Raw genomic sequence first — 22435 nt, 5'->3', positions numbered from 1 at the left:
TGAGGGTGAAATTCATTATTGTGAATGAAATAATAATGCAATGGAAAGAGGCTCAGCATGTGATCCACGCTCTTTCTACATGGTTACCCTCCCTGCTGACTGAAAACTTGCAGAAGACCAAACACGCAGATCATAAACAGATGGGCTTCTATGGGCTCCATGTAATCTAGGTTTATCTGCTCCACTTTGGCACACACTGGCATTTGCATTAGTTTCTTCTCCATGCATGCATGTAGATGATAAAACTTTGTCCTTTTTCTGGGTTTATCACACCAAGTTCTTAGCAGATTTACCAAGGTGTCTGTATGCCCAGCAAGAACCATTCAGGTTGGATCATTCTCTCAATCCAACACTATCGCCTGCTTCTTCCCTGGATGGAAACTTTAAGAACTCTCGAAACCCTATTCTGGAGCAAGAGACAGAGAAACTTGCAAATTGTCATTGAATATTGAAAATAGTATTATTAATATGATTGATTTACCTCCAGAATGTGGTGGTGGTCCACACAGCAGTACCATTCCCTGACCCTGTCGGACTGACACTGTACTTCTTGTTCTTGTCTTGAAGTTTTCAAGGTCTGTTAGCAAGAAAGAGTGCATGAAATGGCATTAGTATTCTCTTCTGGAAGGACTGCATATGTTAGGGTTGTTTATTTTATTTTCTGAAGGAGATACAAAATGAACATCAGTTTGGAAAAGATACTTGTAGAAGTCTGCTCCTAAGAACAGGCTGTTGCCTAGTGTAGCAAAACATCGGAGGAAGCAAAAGGTTCAATAAATATTTGGGCGATTGTGGACTGGTACTGGTGGACATTCACCTAGGGCAAAGTAAACTCAGAGATAACACTGACAATGTATTATGCTTGTGCAGTTAATGTTATAACACACAATAGAAGAAATTATTGCCATAAATTGCCATTTATCCTCATTTATTTTATAATCCAGGTCTGTTTCCCCACAGGTTATGATTCTTTCCCTTTTGGATGAGTCTTGTTATCGACGTCCCATGCGACCCACATGTGGATGCAAATCTGCAATTTGGAACATGGAAAGATTCCTCACAGTGAAACTCCCTGCTAACACTGACATTAATCCACCAATGTATGTTAGCTGCACAGTGCTTTACTGCACTAAATTCCTCACTTCATTTCTCTCCTGTCCTTTCCTGGAGGTATTAGACACTGTGAAAATGTGCCCCCCTCTCTCCCTGTCTTGCACAGTGAGCTTGAGAAAGTTACTCTTAATTGTTGAAGTTACAATTTGGGACCCAACTAGCAGCACCAAGTATTGATCAGCAGCATCAGCTGCCATGGGAATTTTGTGTAAAATCTCTAGTATATTGAGTCACCCCAATAGCCTTTTTATCTTATATAGTGGCTTGCTTTTAAATTTCCATTCCGTTTTTCCTTTCAATGCAGCTGAGCCATTGTTTGCTGACCTCAAAACTGCTGTTTGGCGCAGCAGAAAAACACAGAAAATACACAGGAGATAAGTGAACAACAGGAATGTCAATTATACTGTTAGAAAGTGGAAAAATTACGCTTAATTTTTATCCCCTTTAGATCTTTTTGCTACGGAAGAGTTAACACAGGTCCATCGATAGTGCTCTTAGCTATTAAGAAGACTCCATTTTTCATTTTAACCACAGTGCTATTCAGGTATTAATCTCACATTAGTGTCTTAGATTCTGAACCTGCAAAACACTTATGCATGCTCTCAGGAGTATGGTGACAAGATGTCCTGTTTTTAAAGGGACAATCCCATTTTGGGGGACTTTTCTTATATAGGCGCCTATTACCCCCCACCCCCTGGCCCGTTTTTTCACAGTTGCTATCTGGTAACCCTACTCAGGAGTAAAGCTACACAATGTGAAAACTGTTTGCAGGGTTGGGGCCAAGTTCCCTCTTACGCCTTGGGCTGAGTGTTCTGCCCGATCATGAAAAGACTTTTTGGGGACAAGGCAGGGGTTTATTATTATTTGTATTATGGTAGCACCTAGGAGCCCAGCCATGTTTCTAATTGTCAGGGTGGGTAAGCACTGGAATAAATTGCCTAGGGAGGTTGTGGAATCACCCTCATTGGTGGTTTTTAAGAGCAGGTTAGAAGAAGACCTGCTAGGAATGGTCTAGATATTACATGGTCCTGCCATGAGTGCAGGGGACTGGACTAGATGACCTCTCGAGGTCCCTTCCAGTTCTATGATTCTATGGTCCAGTATGCCATTGTACTAGGTGCTGTATGAATTCAGAACAAAAAGACAGCCTAAGTAAAAACAGTCATCAGAATGCAAATAACGGGCAACAATTAATTATAAGGTTTATACGCATTTTAGCACAGTTCTGCTGTGTCCGTATGCTATACATTTTACTATTTTTTAAATCACTGAATAATATTGCACAATATTCAGAGGGTGTATGGCTTGTGAAGGGTGATTAAGGAAACTTGTGCACTGCTGTGTGTTAGCATACAAGCCTGTTTGTTAGCCTGAGATAGAATATTGGGTTTGACTTTTAATACTCTTACATCCTTACTAATATGTGTGAAGAACAAAGGACAAAGATGTTGTGTGTTGCATTCCCACAACCAGATGGGGCTTTTAGTACAATGAGACAGATAAGGGATGGAGCTGAAAGTGTTACAGGGTACGGTGGGAGTGTAATATGAGCGCACACTTGACGACTCCCTCAACGCCTTATCTCAAAGCAAGGTCAGGCAACCAGTCGGGAGCAGTAAGGGGAGATTGGGTGGGGTGGGAGGTAAAACACTAAAAGATCAGAGAAATGCCTGCCCCCGACCAGAGCACAACCTCACTCCTTACCCCTCCCAGGGGGTACAAAAGGGGTGGGATGAAGACCCCCGACTCATGCCCTCCAGAACGGAAAATGACCGTAAGTTATAAGGGGTATCACTAGGGGCGTGCATTGCAGGTATATTTGGACCTGCTAAGAAGGGGGAGTGGGAAGGGGAATGGTAATGGCACAATGGGAGAATGAGGGACTGGGAATAGGGCAACGAGGAACAGGGACATAGGCAAGGCTCTGCAGCAACAGAGCTGGAAACAGAACACTGGGAAGAGACAGCTGCATCAGTGTGTGTAGCTAGGGGTTAGACAAAGGGGTTCTATTGGTGTATATTGGGAGGAGAGGGGAAAACTCTATTGGCATAAAAAAATAAGCCTGACTGGCGTGAAGGGCTTCAAAATATGTTTTAACTAAACCCCCATAAACATCGCATTGCCTGCACTTCGGACTTCTGGTCTTCTGCTTTCTGTCTGTGTAACAAGAACCAGGGAAGGGGGTGAAGGAAAGCCCCCTAACACTGTGAATGTGTTGTGAAAATTATAATAGTCCAAAATATCAACATGTCTCAGTTTCTTTTGGAGTTAGTAGACTGAGGCAATGATAAGTAAATTGAGGCCAGTCAGCAATTGGCTAAGCGTTTTACATGATCAGACCCTTAGGGAAGATCAAAGTAATACAGAGGTCTCAAAAGCTATGATCCAAATTAAATAATGTGTCTTCATAATTTGGGCCCCAATTCTGCATTGGATCAACTAGTGTGGGCCATTGCAATAGGACTCCACAGTGAGACAGAGGTTTATACTGGCAACCCTGATTCAAGATTGGGAATATATGTAGCAAAAACAATGCAGAATACATAAATAGGGAATTAAAACAGAGTCATATTCCTTGAGTGGGAAGTTACTGAATGTTGAAAATCAAGCAACAGACAGTTGTGGGTGGAGAGAATTCCCTTCCATTCACACCCCATTACGGTGGTTGTAGCCTAGAGAAAAAACAATGGTGATGTCTTTTCAAACAGGCAAAAATATACCTTTAAAATTAATAATACACAAAAGGGAAAGTGAGGCTTTCAAAGGTCCTGCATTCCTCATCCTCCCCAAAACTCCCACTGACTAGTTATGACCGTGCAAAGAATTATGATTGAACTTCATTCTTGTTGCGGATGGTAACATAAGAACTAATAGCCTGAAACCAAAGTAGGGAGAAAATAAATTAAATATTAGGATTTTTTTAAACTGTAGAACCTGTCTGACAATGGAATAATCTGCCAAGGGAGGTTGTCATACATAATAACAAAAGCACTAGTGATTTTCAAAACAGACTCAAGAGATTGTTGTACGGCAATTCTGCCCCAGGGGCTTGAACTGCAGGTTTAAACATGTGAGGTAGTCACTGATCATTGATTTCCACTAGGGCTACTCACGTGGGTATAGGCTGCAGGATCAGTTCCCCAGAGCAGGGGGACTGACTAGATCAGTGGTTCTCAATCAGTCGTACGCTTACCCCTGGAGGGGGGGGGTACACAGAGGTCTTCTAGGGATACATCAGCTCATCTAGCTATTTGCCCAGTTTTACAACAGGCTACATGGAAAGCACTAGCAAAGTCAGTACAAACTAAAATTTCACACAGACAATGACTTGTTTATACTGCGCTATATACTATACACTGAAATGCAAGTACAATATTTATATTCCAATTGATTTATTTTATAGTTATATGGTAAAAATGAGAAAGAAGCAATTTTTCAATAATAGTGAGCTGTGACCCTTTTGTATTTTTATGTCTGATTTTGTAAGCAAGTAGTTTTTAAGTGAGGTAAAACTTGGGGGGTACACAAGACAAATCAGACTCCTAAAAGGGGTACAGTAGTCTGGAAAGGTTGAGAGCCATTGGACTAGATGACTCAGGAGATCTTTTTCAGTCAGTTCAGCTGTGATTTTATTCATCCACACAGACATCTTTGCTCAGGTATAAGACTTCACCAACATCACTTCTCTTCAAGTCAACAAGTAAAGGGTTAACAGTGATGTCAGATTAGTGAGATTAGTGAAAAAAGCAGGAAATGCAGGTAACTGTTTTTCACATTGGATTCACAAACAAAAAGATGGGATTCTAGAGAAATTAAAGTCAGTGTCGCCAAATGTGGCTATTTTATCACAAATCATGCAATGTACGATTACTCTCCATTTCATGAGTGACATCATTCTATGATTATCTCATTTTTATTTTATTTTAAAGTAAGTTTCTAGCCTTTGTGGTTGTGGAGAAAAGTTTGAAAACATGAAGCAAAGGCACACCGGAGGCTCAGAAACCAGAAGGCAAATAAAAAGAACCCCTTTGAAAAAAATCTCATGATTTTTTAAGCCAATATCAGTATTTTTTTTTGCCAGGTTTCAACATTTGAGGTTACCAATACTGTACAGCCAGGGGCTAGCTCTTCAACCCTTACTCATATCGATGAGCATTGAATCACTGAAATCGTCCTATTGGCCTCAGTGGGACTATTTGCATGAGTAATGGTCACCAACATGTGTAAGGGTTGCACAATCGGGCGTTTAATAAGCAAAAACTGTGTGTGTGCATGTGTATACATACACATGCATTTAACAAATAATAGCGACACTACCACAACCACTGTTACTACCAATTAATATAATCATCTGGGAAATCCAAAGTTAACACTGCACAAATGAAAGCATTTGGAGAAAAATTTAATGATTACTATTGATGATAAATAAAAATCCCAAGGAAAAGGTATCATGGTCCCACTCATCAAGGGAGATGTATGTACACCTCTACCCCGATATAACACGACCCAATATAACACAAATTCGAATATAAACCAGTGCTCCGGAGGGGTGGGGCTGCGCACTCCAGCAAATCAAAGCAAGTTCGATAGAATGTGGTTTCACCTATAACGCGGTAAGATTTTTTGGCTCCCGAGGACAGCATTATATCGGGGTAGAGGTGTATTTAAAATGTGTCCATCTATCTAGTAAGAAAATTTTAAAAGTATTATAATCTCAAAGTCTTGAAGACATGTAGTAATAGACTTTTCAAGCATTGACTCAGCTATTCAATTATTCCTCCACCATAGACTGAAGTATTTAATTTTGCATTATATAAAAAGGCACAGTACAGACTGTACATAATACAGTTTTCAGGCCCTGCGAATAATCCCATTGGCTGAAAAGGGAGAATTTCTTTTATATTCTGATTTACTGCTCTTGGGAATTTTGCTGGTAAGGATGGTTAAAAAAAATTCTTAGGTCATTTGTCATGACATCAGTAACTCTAGTTCTTTCAGCATGGGGAGAAAGTACACAACATAATGGTAAGTTTAAACCCAGAGCTGTTCTTCTAGCTTCTTTGTGGGTGTGAGAAAATCACTCAGAGGACACCAGTTTGTTGGCAAAACAGCCAGTAATCTATTTATGACAAGAAAATGGTTATAACCGAGGGAAAAATGTTTCCACTTGAGTGAGCTGCAGAGAGATGACAGAATAATGGCTAGAGCTCATTTCCGGGTAAGTTTCAGGTTATGAATATAGACGATCATTCATCACTCATGCTCACATTGCAAATTACTGAATTTTGTAAATTAGGCAAATGCTCGTGCATTACTCAGCCTTACACTGTAAATAAGGACCTGACTGTGAATCTGTTACTCACAGGAGTAGTCCAATTGGCTTCAGTTGTGAGGAACTTTTCACTAATGTGTGTAAGAAGGATTTTTGATCTAGTCCTAAGTGAACAAACATGAATAAAACTTAAAGGCTGATGCATCACAAAACATATTTCATTCCCTCATTTTGAAGTGCATAGTTTTGTTTTATTTATGCATCTCTACAGTGTACAAATGAATTTACTGTGGTACGTAGTATCTTGCTATTACATTTTTTGTGAGAAGGGAGGATAAATTATGGCTTTTTTGACTTATTTATAAAAATATATGGATTAGTGAAGTGCCAATTAAAGAGGTTCTGCTGTACCCTTGGATGCTGTGCAAAGTGGAGACGTTGCCTAGAAACTTGTATTCAAATGGGTACAAAATGTTCCATTTCAGAATTAAATTCTGCACAATTGAACAATCAATACATGGAAGCAAGACCACTTGCCATACAAAAGTTAAATGCACTTGCTGAAAATTTCCCCAGAAGCAGCTTTATTGCATAAGTGGCACTCATACATTTTATTCCTTCGATTTATGCTATCCTCAATCATAGGCAACACACCTTTCTAGTGCCTCTCCACTCCTGCATGAAGAGTAGGTGGGAAACTGTTCTCTACTTTTTACCATAAAGATCAATGGGATGGTTTTGGAGAAGAAATGAAAATAAGCCTTTGCAACTTCCGATTACTGTGAATTACAGTGCAAATGGTGCAGCTATGTATATTTCCCTTTGTGACTATCACTCCTAACCGGTCATGTATTCTCTACAGTCTGGCTTGCCCAACAATTCTCAGATTCTAGATAACATAAGGAAGATTTTATTTTTCTTTTAGTTAATTAAAAAAATAATTACATAACGCTAAAAGAGCTCTTGCTACAGTATTCTGACTTTCTACAGTTTGTGCTTTGTAAGCAAGATGAGCCCTTAAAAGTCATGAGACTCAGAACATGAACTTTTTTTAGCCAATTTTTAATTAGTTAGAACTCAGAAAGTAATTAACAGATTTACTTGAAACTCCTTAGAAAATTCAAGCTTCGCTCTGAGATTACGTGCTGAAAATTTGAGGCTGTGGTTTTCATACAAAAACCAAGAGTGAAGTCCTGCATCAAGTGCAAAACCAAACCCTTGCTTAACTATGGAGTCGCAACGGCTCTGCCACAATGCATAAGAACGTAAGAATGGCCATACTGGGTCAGACCAATGGTCCATCTAGTCCAGTATTGTATCTTCCAACAGTAACCAGTGCCAGATACTTCACAGGGAATGAACAGAATTGAGCAATTTTCAGGAGATCCATCCCTTATCACCCAGTCCCAGCTTCTGGCAGTCAGAGGCTTAGGAATACCCAGAGCAGGGGGTTGTGTCCCTCACTCTCTTGGCTAATAGCCATTTATGGATCTATCCTCCATTAGCTTATCTAGTTCTTTTCTGAACTCTGCTATACTTTTGGCCTTTATAATCCCCTGGCAAGGAGCTCCAGAGGTTTACAGTCAGGGCCAGCTCTAGGCACCAGCAAAACAAGCTGGTGCTTGGGGCGGCACATTTTTAGGGGCGGCATGGCCGGCGCCAGAATGCTGCCCCTAAAAATGTGCCCCGGCTGCCCTAGCTCACCTCCGCTGCTGCCGCTCGCGCACCACTGCTCTCAAACCTGGGAGGGAGGGGGAGATCCCGAGCGGCCGCAGCGCGTGAAACAGCTGATTCGTGCGCCGCTGCTCACCCTCCCTCCCAGGTCTGAGAGCCTGGGAGGGAGGGGGAGACTCCAAGTGGCCGAGGCATGCCGCTTCTCCCTCACCCTCCTAGGCTTGAGAGCCTGGGGGGAAGAGGCAGGGCTGGGGATTTGGGGAAGGGGCGGAGCTGAGGCGGAGCCGGGGGTGGGGTAAGAAAAAAATGGGGGGGGGGGGGGGGGGCGCAAAATTGTTTCTGGTTGGGGCAGCAAAAATCCTAGAGCCGGCCCTGTTTACAGTGCATTCTCTGAAGAAGTACTTACAGATGTTTGTTTTAAACCTGGTGTCTATTAATTTCATTGGGTGACCCTGGATTCTAATGTTATGTAAAGGGGGTAAATAACACTTCCCTAATCACTTTCTCCATATCATTCATGATTTTATAGACCTCAATCAGATCCCCTTGTTGTCGTCTCTTTTCAGAGCTGAATAATCCCAGTCTTTTTAATCTTTTTTTCATATGGAAGCTGTTCCATACCCCTAATCATTTTTGTTGCCCTTCTCTGTACCATTTCCAATTCTAATATATCTTTTTTGAGATAGAGCAACCAGAACTGCATGCAGTATTCAAGGTGTGGGCATACCATACGTTTATATAGTGGCATTATTACATTTTGTCTTATTATCTATCCCTTTTCTAATGGCTCCTAATATTCTGTTAGGTGTTTTTAACTGCTGCTGCACACTGAGTGGATGTTTTCAGAGAGCTATCCACAATGACTCCAAGATCTCTTTCTTGAATGGTAACAACCAATATAGACCCCATCAATTTGTATGTGTAGTTGGGATTATCTTTTCCAGTGTGCATTACTTTGCACTTATCAACACTGAATTTCATCAGCCATTTTGTTGCTCAGTTTTGTGAGATCTCTTTGTAACTCTTTGCAATCTGTTTGGACATAGCTATCTTCAGTAATTTAGTATCACCAGCAAATTTTGCCACCTCACTGTTTGCCCCTTTTTCTAGATCATTTATGAATAGCAAAGGTCCCATGACAGATCTGTGGGGGAGCCTGCTATTAAACTCTTTCCATTATGAAAACTGACCATTTATTACTACCCTTTTCTATCTTTTAACCAGTTACTGATCCATGAGAGGGCCTTCCCTCTTATCCCATGACTGCTTACTTTGCTTAAGAGTCTTTGGTATGGGAACTTATCAAAGGCTTTCTGAAAGTCCACTTACTTGTTGATACCCTCAAAGAATGTTAAAAGATTGGTGAGGTATGATTTCCCTTTATAAAAGCCATGTTGATTCTTCCCAAAATATCATGCTCAACAATGTGTATGATAATTCTATTCTTTACTATCATTTTAATCTATTTGCCTGTTGCTGAAGTTAGGTTTACCAGCCAGTAATTTCCAGTTTCACCTCTGAAGCCTTTTAAAAAAATCGGTATTACATTAGTTATCCTTCAGTCATCTGGTACAGAGACTGATTTAAGCAATAAGTTACATACCTCAATTAATAGTTCAGCAATTTTTGATTTTCTTCAGAAGTCTTGCGTGAATACCTTCTGGTCCTGCTGACTTATTACTGTTTAATTTATCAGTTTGCTCCAAAAGCTCCTCTACTGACACCTCAATCTGGGACAGTCCCTCAGATCTGTCACCTAAAAAAATGACTCAGGTGTGGGAATCTCCCTCACATCCTTTGCAGTGACGATAGATGCAAAAAAATCCTTTATCCAGATTTTTATAATCACTCCCATTATCATAGTATCTGAACATCTTGTTTCTTTTTCTTTTCTTTTTTTTTTAAAAGAACCACGGTATTTCTAGACACTAATGCTACAAGAAAATGAGCACCTCCTGCGAGCAGGAATTGAGGGCACTCTGAATTTCTAAGAAAGTGCCTAACACTTTGTAAGGATTTCCCATATCTACCAGATACATTAACAATTGTAGAGGTTTTCATTTTTATTTTGGTGGCTGAGTTATATTTGTTTAATCCTAACCTGGATTCTATTCCTGTTTTGTTTCTCTCATTGGTCTCAGGGGCCACGAGTGAGTTTATCACTTAGTCTCCATCGACTGGTTGTTAATATGATTAATGACTTTCAATAAAAAAAAAATCACAAGCTTGTTCTTAGATCTACACTGAGTGAGGTGATAGAATACATATTGCATAGTCAGGCATTTTCTGAATTAGGAGCAAGTGGGGTGTACATTATCCACAGTAGTTTGCCACGCCAAAAAAGTGCAAAAATAACTCACTTTCTTCTCCTGTCTTGCTCCTTATGTTGCTCGTTCAGCCCCTGTTGCTCCACTCCTCAGTCTATTTCTCTCTCTCTCTCTTACATCCCACCACTCTTGCTGCCCATGTTCTGTTGTCCGGTTCCTGTCTGCACCTTTCTGTTGCTGACTCTCCCCATATGCTTCACTTAGGGTGACCAGACAGCAAGTGAAAAATCAGGACAGGGGGTAGGGGATAATAGGAGCTTATATAAGAAAAAGACCCCAAAATCGGGACTGTCCCTATAAAATCGGGACATCTGATCACCCTAGCTTCACTCTCCTATTGCCAAGATCCACCTGCGCTTTGCCTTTCTGTCTGCCATTGACCCAAATTCACCATCGCTCATCCCTTCAACTTTTTCTTCTCCATCTTCTTTCTTCCCCATTGCTCCCAAACTTTAAACATATACCATTTCTTTTCTTTCCCCCAGTCACAGATCCTAGCAAGTGCCTCCTGCCAGCCACGCACGAGACAGCTCTGAGGGGAAGCCAAGCCTCTGAACTCTGCATCCTCTGAGATGTGTTACATTTCTGAAACCCTTGGCTGGCCTCTCTGGCACATTTTCTGGGCATTGACTCCCAGTCTGCTACCCCTTCTTGGAAATGAGGATCATCAGCCCACTTGCTTGGGGCCTCCAGGACCAGCACTGACACCCAAGATACCCCAGCTACCTAAGCACACCCCTTTCCCAGAACTCCAAAGGTGTGGAGTTTTTGGTGTACAGTTTAACTCTCTCAGGGGCATGCAGAAGCGGTGAAGCAGTCCACACACACACAGAGTACAGTCTAACACTATTATGCTCTTTTATACTTAATGATGCAAAGCACAGGAGACAACTGATCACACAAAACGATAAACATCTGAAACCATAAATATCCCTCATTTTCTACTTGATCCTTCTCTTGTGAGTCCTTGGGGAACCATGTGGGTGCAGGAAAGTAGTGTGTCCCGACCTCATGCAGCAGGGGCGGCTCCAGGCACCAAGCGCATGCCTGGGGCAGCAAGCCGTGGGGGGAGGCCTACCGGTCGCCGTGAGGGCAGCAGTCAGACTGCCTTTGGCAGCATGCCTGTGGGAAGTCTGCCAGTCCCGCAGCTTCGGCGACAATTCGGCGGTGGGTACGCCGAAGATGCGGGACCGGCAGACCTCCCACAGGCACGCCACCGAAAGCGCCTGACTGCCATGTCTGGGGCGGCAAAATACATAGAGCCGCCCCTGTCATGCAGGCTGCTGCATGCTATTCAGTCTCTCTCAAGGAGTCCCTTATCCAGCTGCTGTGATCTTGCCCTCTCCTGCACCATGCTTCCTCTTCCTGTATGGCCCCCGTTCCTGTCTGTTTCTTTATCTGAAACCCTTCTTTTATTCTCCTCCCAATTATTGTCCATTGCTCCTACCTTCCCCTCCTCCCTCCAGAGGAACCAGGTAAACTGTTTGTTTCTAAGGATGCAGCTGCTTCTTTGCATAACCTCGGTGAGGTGTAAGTTCCATCCTTAACCTTAACTATTTACTTCTGTATCTCTCTGCGGTGTACATGCTATAGGTGCTGTCACCTATGTATGGACCCACATACATATAGGCACTCATAATAAAGCACTTTTTCACAGTACAACTTCACAATATCAATCAGAGTTCATAAGTTGTACAGACTTCACCAATTCATAGCACCCCCTTCCCATGACGACATCATTTCCCTTTCTTTGAAACCCACACTGAACGGTACAGGAGCCAGAAGGTGGCAAACAAAGAGAAGGATTCAGCCAGCAGCCCCGCAGCAACACAAGATAACTCCTTCCCCTTCTCAGTAAGCAGGCTACCAAACAGAATATAATGCCCAGGTTCCTACAGCACTTAGATAGCAGGTAACAGTAGAGCTTTGGTAATATGGGCATGAATACATACACATGTTGGATGGGCTAAGATCAGCTGTGTTGATAGAGAAAAGGCACGGTCCTAACCTTCTGCAAATATTCTTTATAAAAAGACTTTGGATAATTAACTCCACTTAAAATGAAAATTTTGAGATACAAGAAATGTTAATGCTCCCTATGTCTTAAACAAATGAACTTCCCAGTGAGAAGAACTCAAATAATGTGACGTGACTGAGATGAATAAAACATTAAGCATCATGAAAATATATAGATATGGTTACCAGTGGTGTAGTACTTTCACCACGCTGTCAGTGATGTATCATACAATTATTTGGTCTTCATTTACCATGGGAGTTTTATAACTTAATAGGCTACCAAGCATGACATTGAGAATTAAACTATATATCACAACCACAAAGGATTATGTGAGTTTTATATAAGAAACAGGCTTCAATCATTATACGGTATAAATCTCCAATGAATTCTTCATTATTTTGGTTTCTAAACAATTTTATTTGTTTAAACAAATAAAAGATGTCTTCGCATAACAGATATCAACAATATTGTAGGTGAAATTAAATAAATTTAAATGGGACTTTGCAAACAACTGAACAGAAAAAAAAATGCTTTATTTTAAGACTGTGGGGGAAAAAACAGTCAGGCTATAAGAAAAGGTTTACGGATTGAGTCTGACCTCAATTACACTGATCACACAGATTTAAATCCACAGACTTCATAGTGTGATTACCCTTGATTTACATTGGTTTGAGATCAGAATCAGGACCACAATCTAGTTAAAATTTGCAAGTTATAGTATCAAGAAGAGATATATATTAATGACTCATATTGTTCTGTGATGCCCTTGACTGCCCATGGGTAGGTACCCTCTTTAGTTCATCTGCTTACAAACCCACCTGGATACATTGTACTATATGAAAGTAATATCTCTACAAGACAGCACCTTCTCCATGTAACATATTGGTAGTACTGGATATTGAGATTCACAGACAATGAAAAGTGACTTCCTATACAGTACAATCCTTCCACACCCAATAAGATATTAATAATGTAATAAGAGATCAGCTCAGAGCTGGGTATGCTATGTCATCCTTCATTACAGGTAAGTACATGTGCTTCCCCCAATCCACTAATCAGAAGTCAGTAGACACCCATATTTTCGGAATACAATAAGCCCCTAAGATTTGCCCAAACGTCTTCATCAATAAGACTATGATGCCATCGAGATACTTGCCACTTCACCACAAAAGTGCATTTTAATAAAGCCAAATGCAAAGTGGCATATCTAGAAACAAAGAATGCAAGCCATAATGACTGAATAGGAGACGGTATCCTGGAAAGCAGCGAATCTGAAAAGGATTTAGGGGTCATAGTGGTGAAGCAACTGACCCTGAGTGCCAAACGCAATACTGTGGGGAAAAAGGGCTAATATGATCCTGGGATGTATACCCAGGGCAGTAGTGAGCAGGAAGGTGATTTTACATTTGTGAGACCAATACTGGAATGCTGCAGCTTGGGGATTTAACTAAAAAGTTTGAGAATATTTTTGTTTCATTTATTTATTTACAATGATTGTGGAAGAAGGGAGTCAACTTTATATTTGTATGTCAAGTCAATAAGAGTATTTAAATGTAAGATAAATACGACGTGACTAAAATTGGGAACCCCTGAGATGATTAAAAAATCATACGATATTAGGTTCTGTGTGTGTTCAAGCACTTTGTTAGATTATGCCCTCAATCAGGGTTTACCAGGATAATCCAGATTTTTTTGTGGCAGCAAGGTCATGTGTAAGGAGTAGGAAATACCCTTTCTAGACACATGATCAAGAAAGACGCTTTATACCCTGATACTGCATTTCACGGTTCTTTTAGCAGATGATAAAAAATAAGTGGGAACTTATTCTGAATATAATACTTATTCTCAGATACTGACCACTGTCAAAAGCAGGATATTTAACTTGATGGACTGATTGATAGTCTGAATGTGTCTAAAAAATCCCATGCCCCACTCATCACAGATTGCTTGCATGATCAGTGACTACAATTTATGCTGTGTTTTGTTCAAATGAGTATTAATTATAATATATTTTTGTTTTCATCAAATCAAATATCAGCAAAAAAAATCAACTACTGTATTGGGGGGAAAAACCCAACCCAAAAACAAGCCCTCACATGTACAACAACCGCTGAGTGTCTGCATAATTCCACTAAGTAGACATTTTAAATGAAATAAAAAGAACTGGTAATTGAAAATTACTCCAGAGAATAAAATTTTTATGTTAGCATTAAAATGTGGGGAATAAAGAAATACAAATCAAGTAGGTACATAAAATCTGCATAAATTATACTGTATGTAAATTTCTATGGCCCTTGAGCATCAGTAACTTATGCACTGTCTTGTTCCATAATTTGTGATTATTTAATGATTGGGAAAAAAGAAGAAGATGAAGAAGAAAGGGTTGAATCAGGGACCTACTTTCAAATCAGGTTTTTATTTTTAGAGCCTTAATACCAAACTAAATAAGACAGGGTTTCTTTTTTATAATTGCTTAAAAAAACCAAATTAACATCAATATGCACATATGAGTTTTGATTCTATTTAATCTGAGTGTTCCAAAATAGCACACATTTGTTGTTAAGAAATGATAATATTGGTGGGTGAAAGTTATACTACAGGGAGATTATTATGAGTTTACATTCATTTCATAACAATCAAAAGGGCTATACAAACCAGACAGAAGGATCCCTTCATCGGCCATTGGAAGGTACCAAATATTTAACAGGGCTCAGAGATACCACATTCCTATTAAGAAGCAAACAGTAAATTTTCCAACTGACACTGCAGAGGGGTGATTATTAGGCAGTAAGTAATGTGAATATGGGTATGCCACCAGGATTAGCATAGTCAATCTTAGCAAAAGTGCCCCAGGATCTGTAATGACCATGATTGGTCAAGACCTGTTTTTGTCTCTCTCCAGAACATATGTCCAGAGCACAGCAGCTTTGACCCAGTGCTGATTCAAAATATTGTACCATGTGCTGAATCACCAACACCACTTTCTGGTTTTCCATAAAGGTTTCCCTTTTCATGTATTGTTCCAGCCTGTTCTTGCTTCGGATGGGAGTGTGCTGACAGGGCCACATCTAGTGATATAGCTGGTTGAAAGAATAATGGTAAAGTAGAATGGTTGAAAGAAAGATGACTTGATCATTAGAAAATAATTTTGTTATGAATCTTGATTCTTTCTGCAACTTGCATCTTTTGGCATTCTTTGGCTTTGCTGTTCATTTGGAGATATATATTTGCTGATTATCTTGCTTTTTTGTGTTGCATAGTAGAGATCAAAACTTATCTATAATTATACCTATAAATAAGGCATGCCCTGACTTTGCATCTAAAATTCCTAAGGAAATAGTGGAGGAAAAGATGAACTGTGTATTTTTAAAAATAGACTTATTTGCCTTTAGTGAGACGCTTTAATTCATTATGTGATGCAAATTACAAAAACGAGGAACACAGATTAAAATAAAATCAAGCAACACCAATCAAAATAGCGTTTCTGGATTGTGCCAAATTCTGCTCCAAGTTAAATGGGTTACCAAGAGTAACCAAGAGCAGAATTTGATCTAACAATTCAAAAACTCTTATGTTATTAAATATCAGCAACAGGAAAGCTGGAGAATACTGTAGCCTTCCATGATGTAGAGATGGAACTCACAAAAATTACAAATTCAGATTTGAATCATAATCTTAAGGAAGCCTAAAGGGAGTCCAATTAAGTTCCCCTCAATGTGTATGTTGGGCCAATGTAGATTCCATCTAGAATTAACTATTCAAACCTTGGCTATACATTCATAGGGCCAGATTCAGGGGTGAAGTGTAATGATCCCCTTAGACTGACTTCAATTCTCTTAGAGCTACTTTCTCTCACTCTACTGATGTCTAAGGGAGGGTAAGTTATTGTTGCACATACATCTACGGCCCAGTTGAAGGTGTAAAGAGGTATAAGTTAAAGTAGCCACCATCCTACTTTAATTATACCTTCTTCCAGTTCTTTGGTGTGTAATTTACATGGACTTAGACACCCTTAGATATCAGTAAAATGGATGTAATCAGCTCTACAGCTGACTAACTGAGCATAAGGGAATCTAAGTTAGTTTAAGGTGGTCTGATACAGTTCCTTCAAATTTGGTCCATTGCCCTATATAATACATATTAAGAAGAATTACATTGTGTAGCCCTAAGAGTACACCTAAAACAGCAAGAGGTGCTGTTCAAAATATATTGGATGCCACAGAGGCTGTGCATGATGGGGACCTTCTCCTCAGGCATTCGTTGGCGCTATAATAGAGAAAAAGGAACGAGGCATTTGCTGTGGGACTGTTCAACGGTCAGGCAGCTATGGAAAGAGGTGGACACAAGGGTGAAAATAGAGCATGGCTTTCAGCAACCAATTTCATCTGAAAATTATATCCTAGATTATGTACCTATCTACTAAACTGGGTTTAACTCCACCACAAAGGTTCTTGGGGGCCATAATGATTACCAAAGGCATGATTTTACAAAAATGGACTAGATGAATGCCCAGAAGAGAGCAGTGGTATTCAGTCCTGTCTGAGTTAGCAGCAATAAAATAACTTATTATGTAAAGAGCAATTATATAAATTTGAATCCTGTTTCTTTATATATTTTGATAAAGAATGCTGAGATAGTTCAAACAACAAAAGACTTCCATTCCACCTGACCTCAGCCTTTTCCCTTTCTCTTCCTGCCCCTTCCCTGTCCCTGGTCCCCTTCTTCTCTTTTTTGCCTATTTGTGTATGTCTTGTGTGTGTGTACATATATATATTATCTACGACTCATAAACTCATAGACTTTAAGATCAGAAGGGACCATCATGGTCATCTAGTCTGACTTCCTGCACATTGAAGGCCACAGAACCTATCCCACACACTCTTATAATAGACCCATAACCTCTGCCTGAGTTAGTGAAGTCCTCAAATCATGGTTCAAAGACTTCAAGTTACAGAGAATTCACCATTTGCACTAGTTTAAACCTGCAAGTGACCTGTGCTCCATATGTTGCAGATGGTGAAGAACACCCAGGGGTCTCTGCCAATCTCCCAAGGGAAAATTCCTTTCCAATCCCAAATGTGGTGATCAGTTAGACCCTGATCAAGACACATCAGGTAGATACCTGGGAAAGAATTCTCTGTAATAACTCACAGCCCTCCCCCATCTAGTGTCCCATCTCTGGTCGCTGGGAATTTTTGCTACTGGCAGTAAAGGATGGGCCACATGCCAGTGTAAGCAGTCTCATCATACCATTCCCTCCATAAATTTATCAAGCTGAGCATTGAAGTCAATTAGGTTCCTCCCCTCTCCCCCACTGCTCCCCTTGGATGGCTGTTCCAAAACTTCACTACTCTGATGGTTACAGACCTTCACCTAATTTTGAGCCTAAACTTGATGGCCAATTTATAGCCATTTGTTCTTGTGTCCACACTGGCACTTAAATAACTCTTCTCCCTCCCTGGTATTTATCCCTCTGATTTATTTATAGAGCTCAATCATATCGTCCCTTAGCCTTCTTTTGGTTAAGCTAGACAAGCCAAGTTCTTTGAGTTTCCTCTTACAAGGATTCCTTGGATCATCCTAGAAGCCCTTCTCTACATCTGTTCCAGTAAGATTCCTAACCTGTTATGTCTGTGTCATACTGTCTGATTTTGTGTGGTCTGGTCTCGTGGTTTTGACAAGTTGTAAAATGGCATAATTGCATTTTATTGGATATCCTGTGAAAATGCAGTATTTGATAACATGCATGCTGTAGGTCATTTACTTCTTGTACTTTTTACTGTTGGTTTCTTTATGAAAATTAATAAAGATTAGTCACAGGCACACCACAATTACTTTGGATAAGTCTCAAAACATGAAGAAACAACCTATAAAAATTGAGGAACACTGCTTAGACTGTATCATCTCTATAGTATTGTCACCCTTAGTCAATCATCATTGAACCCAAGCGACTGTAAGAAAATTTGTGATATATTTAGTCTGTGAAAAAAATGTTGATTTGTATTGCTGGCTCACTGTGAGACCTTGGGTAAGTCATTTAACTTCTCAGTGTCAAAGTTAATTCATCTGTAAAGATGGTTATAATAAAACTTGAACTATATACCTCAAAAGAAGCTTAATTAATTAATATATGCAAAGAGAATTGCCATCTTAGGATGAAACATACCAGATAAGTGCAAGATATTATTAGAATGCATGTGTTAATAACCTTCCTTTAGTACAAACTTGATTTTCTTTTTAGTGCAATACTAGTTTTTTCTGTGACCTTTATTAACATGCCATATTGAAACTTCTTACTTTTATGAATGCACCTTATTTTGGTAGAATGAAGTGATGACAGTCTGAAGCAGATTAGACCATACTAACTCTCTGAAAAATGTCCAAGGTCAGTCAAACTTGCCAGCTGCAGCTAGCATGATATCGCACCACATTTAACTTTTCCTTCTAGTTTATCATTTTATATAGGGTACTGCATGACTCACTTCTGTAACATCATATGTGATGGAATAAAAGCCCCCCTCCCCCTCCAAAAAAAAAAAAACCCAACCCTACAAATCCCTGCAAGCCTCTGTAGTTTACTTCAGTAAACTTCATACAGAAATGTTAACTTGGAACATATGGCATTTGATGGTTATAATTATCCAACTTTGGCCAGGGTCGGTAATATTTTCCCCATATTTTAACATTCACAGAAAGCACAATCATCAATATTTATAGGCTATGAAGATTAAATGATAAGCAAACCAGGGCTGCTGTATTTTTCCTTAATTATGAATGACTAGGGTCCACATGGCCAGGGATTAAAGCAATATAAAATCTGGAAAATCTAGCATATAACTTTTACCTCCAGAGAGGTCTTGAACGTCACAATTTGATCTTTTATGCTAAGGTCGCATCCGTTAATAGCAGAGATCAGAAATGCACCAAATAGCAAGAAAAAGGCAAGATGATCTCTCTTTACTAAGGATTCAGGGGTAGAATGAGATACAGATAATGTGATGTTTGACCTCTATTGTTAGTATTTAAACCCATTTTCATTTACTGCTCACCTAATTGATTAATTTTGAAAATCTGAAGTCAGGCATGTTTACAGCATTTGTATACTAGGTCCACTTGCTTCCTGTTGTGGGCTACAATGTGGGAATAATTCAACTACTGAACTCCAGGCACCCTGGAAACAAGAATGAAAACAGTAAGACTTCCCTAAGGAGGCTGCATGTCTCAGGTCATTGGTGATTTGACAAAGAGCTTCCTATCTTTTATGAAAGCTAAGCTCTGTTTTGCATTTCTTTCTTTGCCAGAGGAGTGTTTCCATGGCTGTTTCTCCTTAAGCTTGTATAAAAAAAATGGTTAGCATATTTTTAGAATCCAGAATGCTTTTTGTAATTATTCCACTTCCGAAACTAAAAAAGTGTTACACACATATGAGGACTATTTCATAACTATTAAACAAAAACAAAAATACAGTAGAAAAATGATTCAAATTGGTTGTGACAGGTGTCTACATGTCTTTTAGAAAGCCAATTTATGTGACTGTATCTTGCAAAAATAAGCACAGTTGTGCATTTGGTTGAATGATGCACTGTCAAAAAATCATTCTCCATTGGTTAACCCTTTGTTATCATTTAAAGCATTTTATAATGATTGGGACACAAAGTTTCAATGTTATTTCTTCTCTATTACACCTCTAACTTCTTTTTTAAAATTTACAGCTTATATGAGAAATAATTATTTATTTTGATATATCATAACAGCAGCAGATGCTTAAATCAATCATAGAATCATAGGACTGGAAGGGACCTTGAGAGGTCATCTAGTGCATTCCTGGCAGGACTAATTATCTAGACCAGTGGTGGGCAACCTGCGGCCCGCAGGCTACATGTGGCCCATCAGGGTAATCTGATTGCGGGCCACGAGACATTTTGCTGATGTTGACTATCCACAGGCACAGCCCCCTGCAGCTCCCAGTGGGGCAGTTCGCCATTTGCGGCCAATGGGAATTGTGGGAAGCGGCGGCCAGCACGTCTCTGTGGCCTGCCACTTCCCGCAGCTCCCATTGGCCGGGAAAGGCGAACTGCGGCCACTGAGATCCATGGGGGGCCGTGCATGTGGATGGTCAATGTCAGCAAAATGTCTTGTGGCCCGCAATCAGATTACCCTGCAGGTTGCCCACCACTGATCTAGACCATTCCTGACAGATGTTTGTCTAACCTGCTCTTAAAAATCTCCAATGATGGAGATTCCACAACCTCTCTAGGCAATTTATTCCAGTGCTTAATCACCATGACAGTTAGGAAATTTTTCCTATTGTCCAAACTAAACCTCCCTTGCTGTAATTTAAGCCCATTGCTTCTTGTCCTATTCTAAGAGGTTAAGAAAAACAATTTTTCTTCCTCCTCCTTGTAACAACCTTTTACTTCATTGAAAACTGTTATCATGTACCCTCTCAGTCTTCTCTTTTTCAGACTAAACAAACCCAATTTTTTCAATTTTCCCTCATAGGTCATGTTTTCTAGACCTTTAATCATTTTTGTTCTTCTTCTCTGGACTCTCTCCAATTTGTCCACATGCTTCCTGAAATGTGGCGCCCAGAACTGGACACAATACTCCAGTTGAGGCCTAATCAGAGCAGAGTAGAGCAGAAGAATTACTTCTCGTGTCTTGTTTACAACACTCCTGCTAATACATCCCAGAATGATCACTTTTTTTGCAACAGCATTACACTGTTGACTCATATTTAGCTTGTGGTCCACTATAACCCCCAGATCCCTTTCCGCAGTACTCCTTCCTAGGCAGTCATTTCCCATTTTGTATGTGTGCAACTGATTGTTCCTTCCTAAATGGAGTACTTTGCATTTGTCCTTATTGAATTTCATCCTATTTACTTCAGACCATTTCTCCAGTTTGTCCAGATCATTTTGAATTTTAATCCTATCCTCCAAAGCATTTGCAACCCCTCCCAACTTGATATCATCCGCAAACTTTGTAAGTGTACTCTTTATGCCATTATCTAAATAATTGAAGAAGATATTGAACAGAACCGGACATAGAACTGATCCCTGCATGACCCCACTCGTTATGTCCTTCCAGCCTGACTCTGAACCACTGATAACTACTCTCTGGGAATGGTTTTCCAACCAGTTTTTCACCCACCTTACAGTAGCTCCATCTAGGTTGCATTTCCTTAGTTTGTTTATGAGACGGTCATGCGATATAGTATCAAAAGCTTTAGTAAAGTCAAGATATACCACGTCTACTGCTTCCCCCCATCCACAAGCTTGTTACCCTGTCAAAGAAAACTATCAGGTTGGTTTGACACGATTTGTTTTTGACAAGTCCATGCTGACTGTTATGTATCACCTTTTTATCTTCTAGATGTTTGCAAACTGATTGCTTAAATTAGTTGCTCCATTATCTTTCTGTGTACAGAAGTTAAGCTGATGGGTCTGTAATTCCCTGGGTTGTCCTTATTTCCCTTTTTATAGATGGGCACTATATTTACCCTTTTCCAGTCTTCTGGAATCTCTCCCGTCTTTCATGACTTCTCAAAGATAATCGCTAATGACTCAGATATCTCCTCAGTCAGGTCCTTGAGTATTCTAGGATGTATTTCATTGGGACCTGGTGACTTGAAGACATCTAATTTGTCCAAATAATTTTTAACTTGTTCTTTCCCTATTTTAGCCTCCTCTGATCCTACTTCATTTTCACTGGCATTCACTACGTTAGACATCCAATCACCACCAATCTTCTTGGTGAAAACCGAAACAAAGAAGACATTAAGTACCTCTGCCATTCCATCCCCCCGCCCCCGCCCTCCATTGAGTAATGGGTCAATCCTGTCCTTGGTCTTCCTCTTGCTTCTAATGTATTTGTAGAATGTTTTCTTGTTACTCTTTATGTCTCTGGCTAGTTTGATCAAAATTTGATCAATAGATCAATTCTTTATCCATTGTTAAATCCCGATTTAACATGATTCAGGGCTTACTGCAAAAATGCTATGGGATTTGGATATGCTATATGGATGCTATT

The 22435-nt window shown here is 39.9% G+C and overlaps 1 protein-coding gene across 24 annotated transcripts in view; it reads right to left on the bottom strand.

Annotated features, from left to right (window-relative positions):
* The window catches only part of CNTN4 (contactin 4), a 657650-nt gene that overhangs the window by 173495 nt on the left and 461720 nt on the right, over nt 1-22435 (bottom strand). For all 24 annotated transcript variants that reach the window (XM_065550819.1, XM_065550814.1, XM_042849912.2 and 21 more), the window contains one exon: nt 482-577. In XM_065550819.1, the coding sequence (XP_065406891.1) occupies nt 482-577 (96 nt within the window). The remainder of the gene's footprint in view (nt 1-481; nt 578-22435) is intronic.

The sequence above is a fragment of the Chrysemys picta genome, chromosome 7 (assembly GCF_011386835.1).
Source record: "Chrysemys picta bellii isolate R12L10 chromosome 7, ASM1138683v2, whole genome shotgun sequence".
Classification (NCBI taxonomy): Eukaryota; Metazoa; Chordata; order Testudines; family Emydidae; genus Chrysemys; species Chrysemys picta.
Note: the sequence above shows the minus strand (reverse complement) of the source record. Positions and strands in the feature narration are given on the sequence as shown.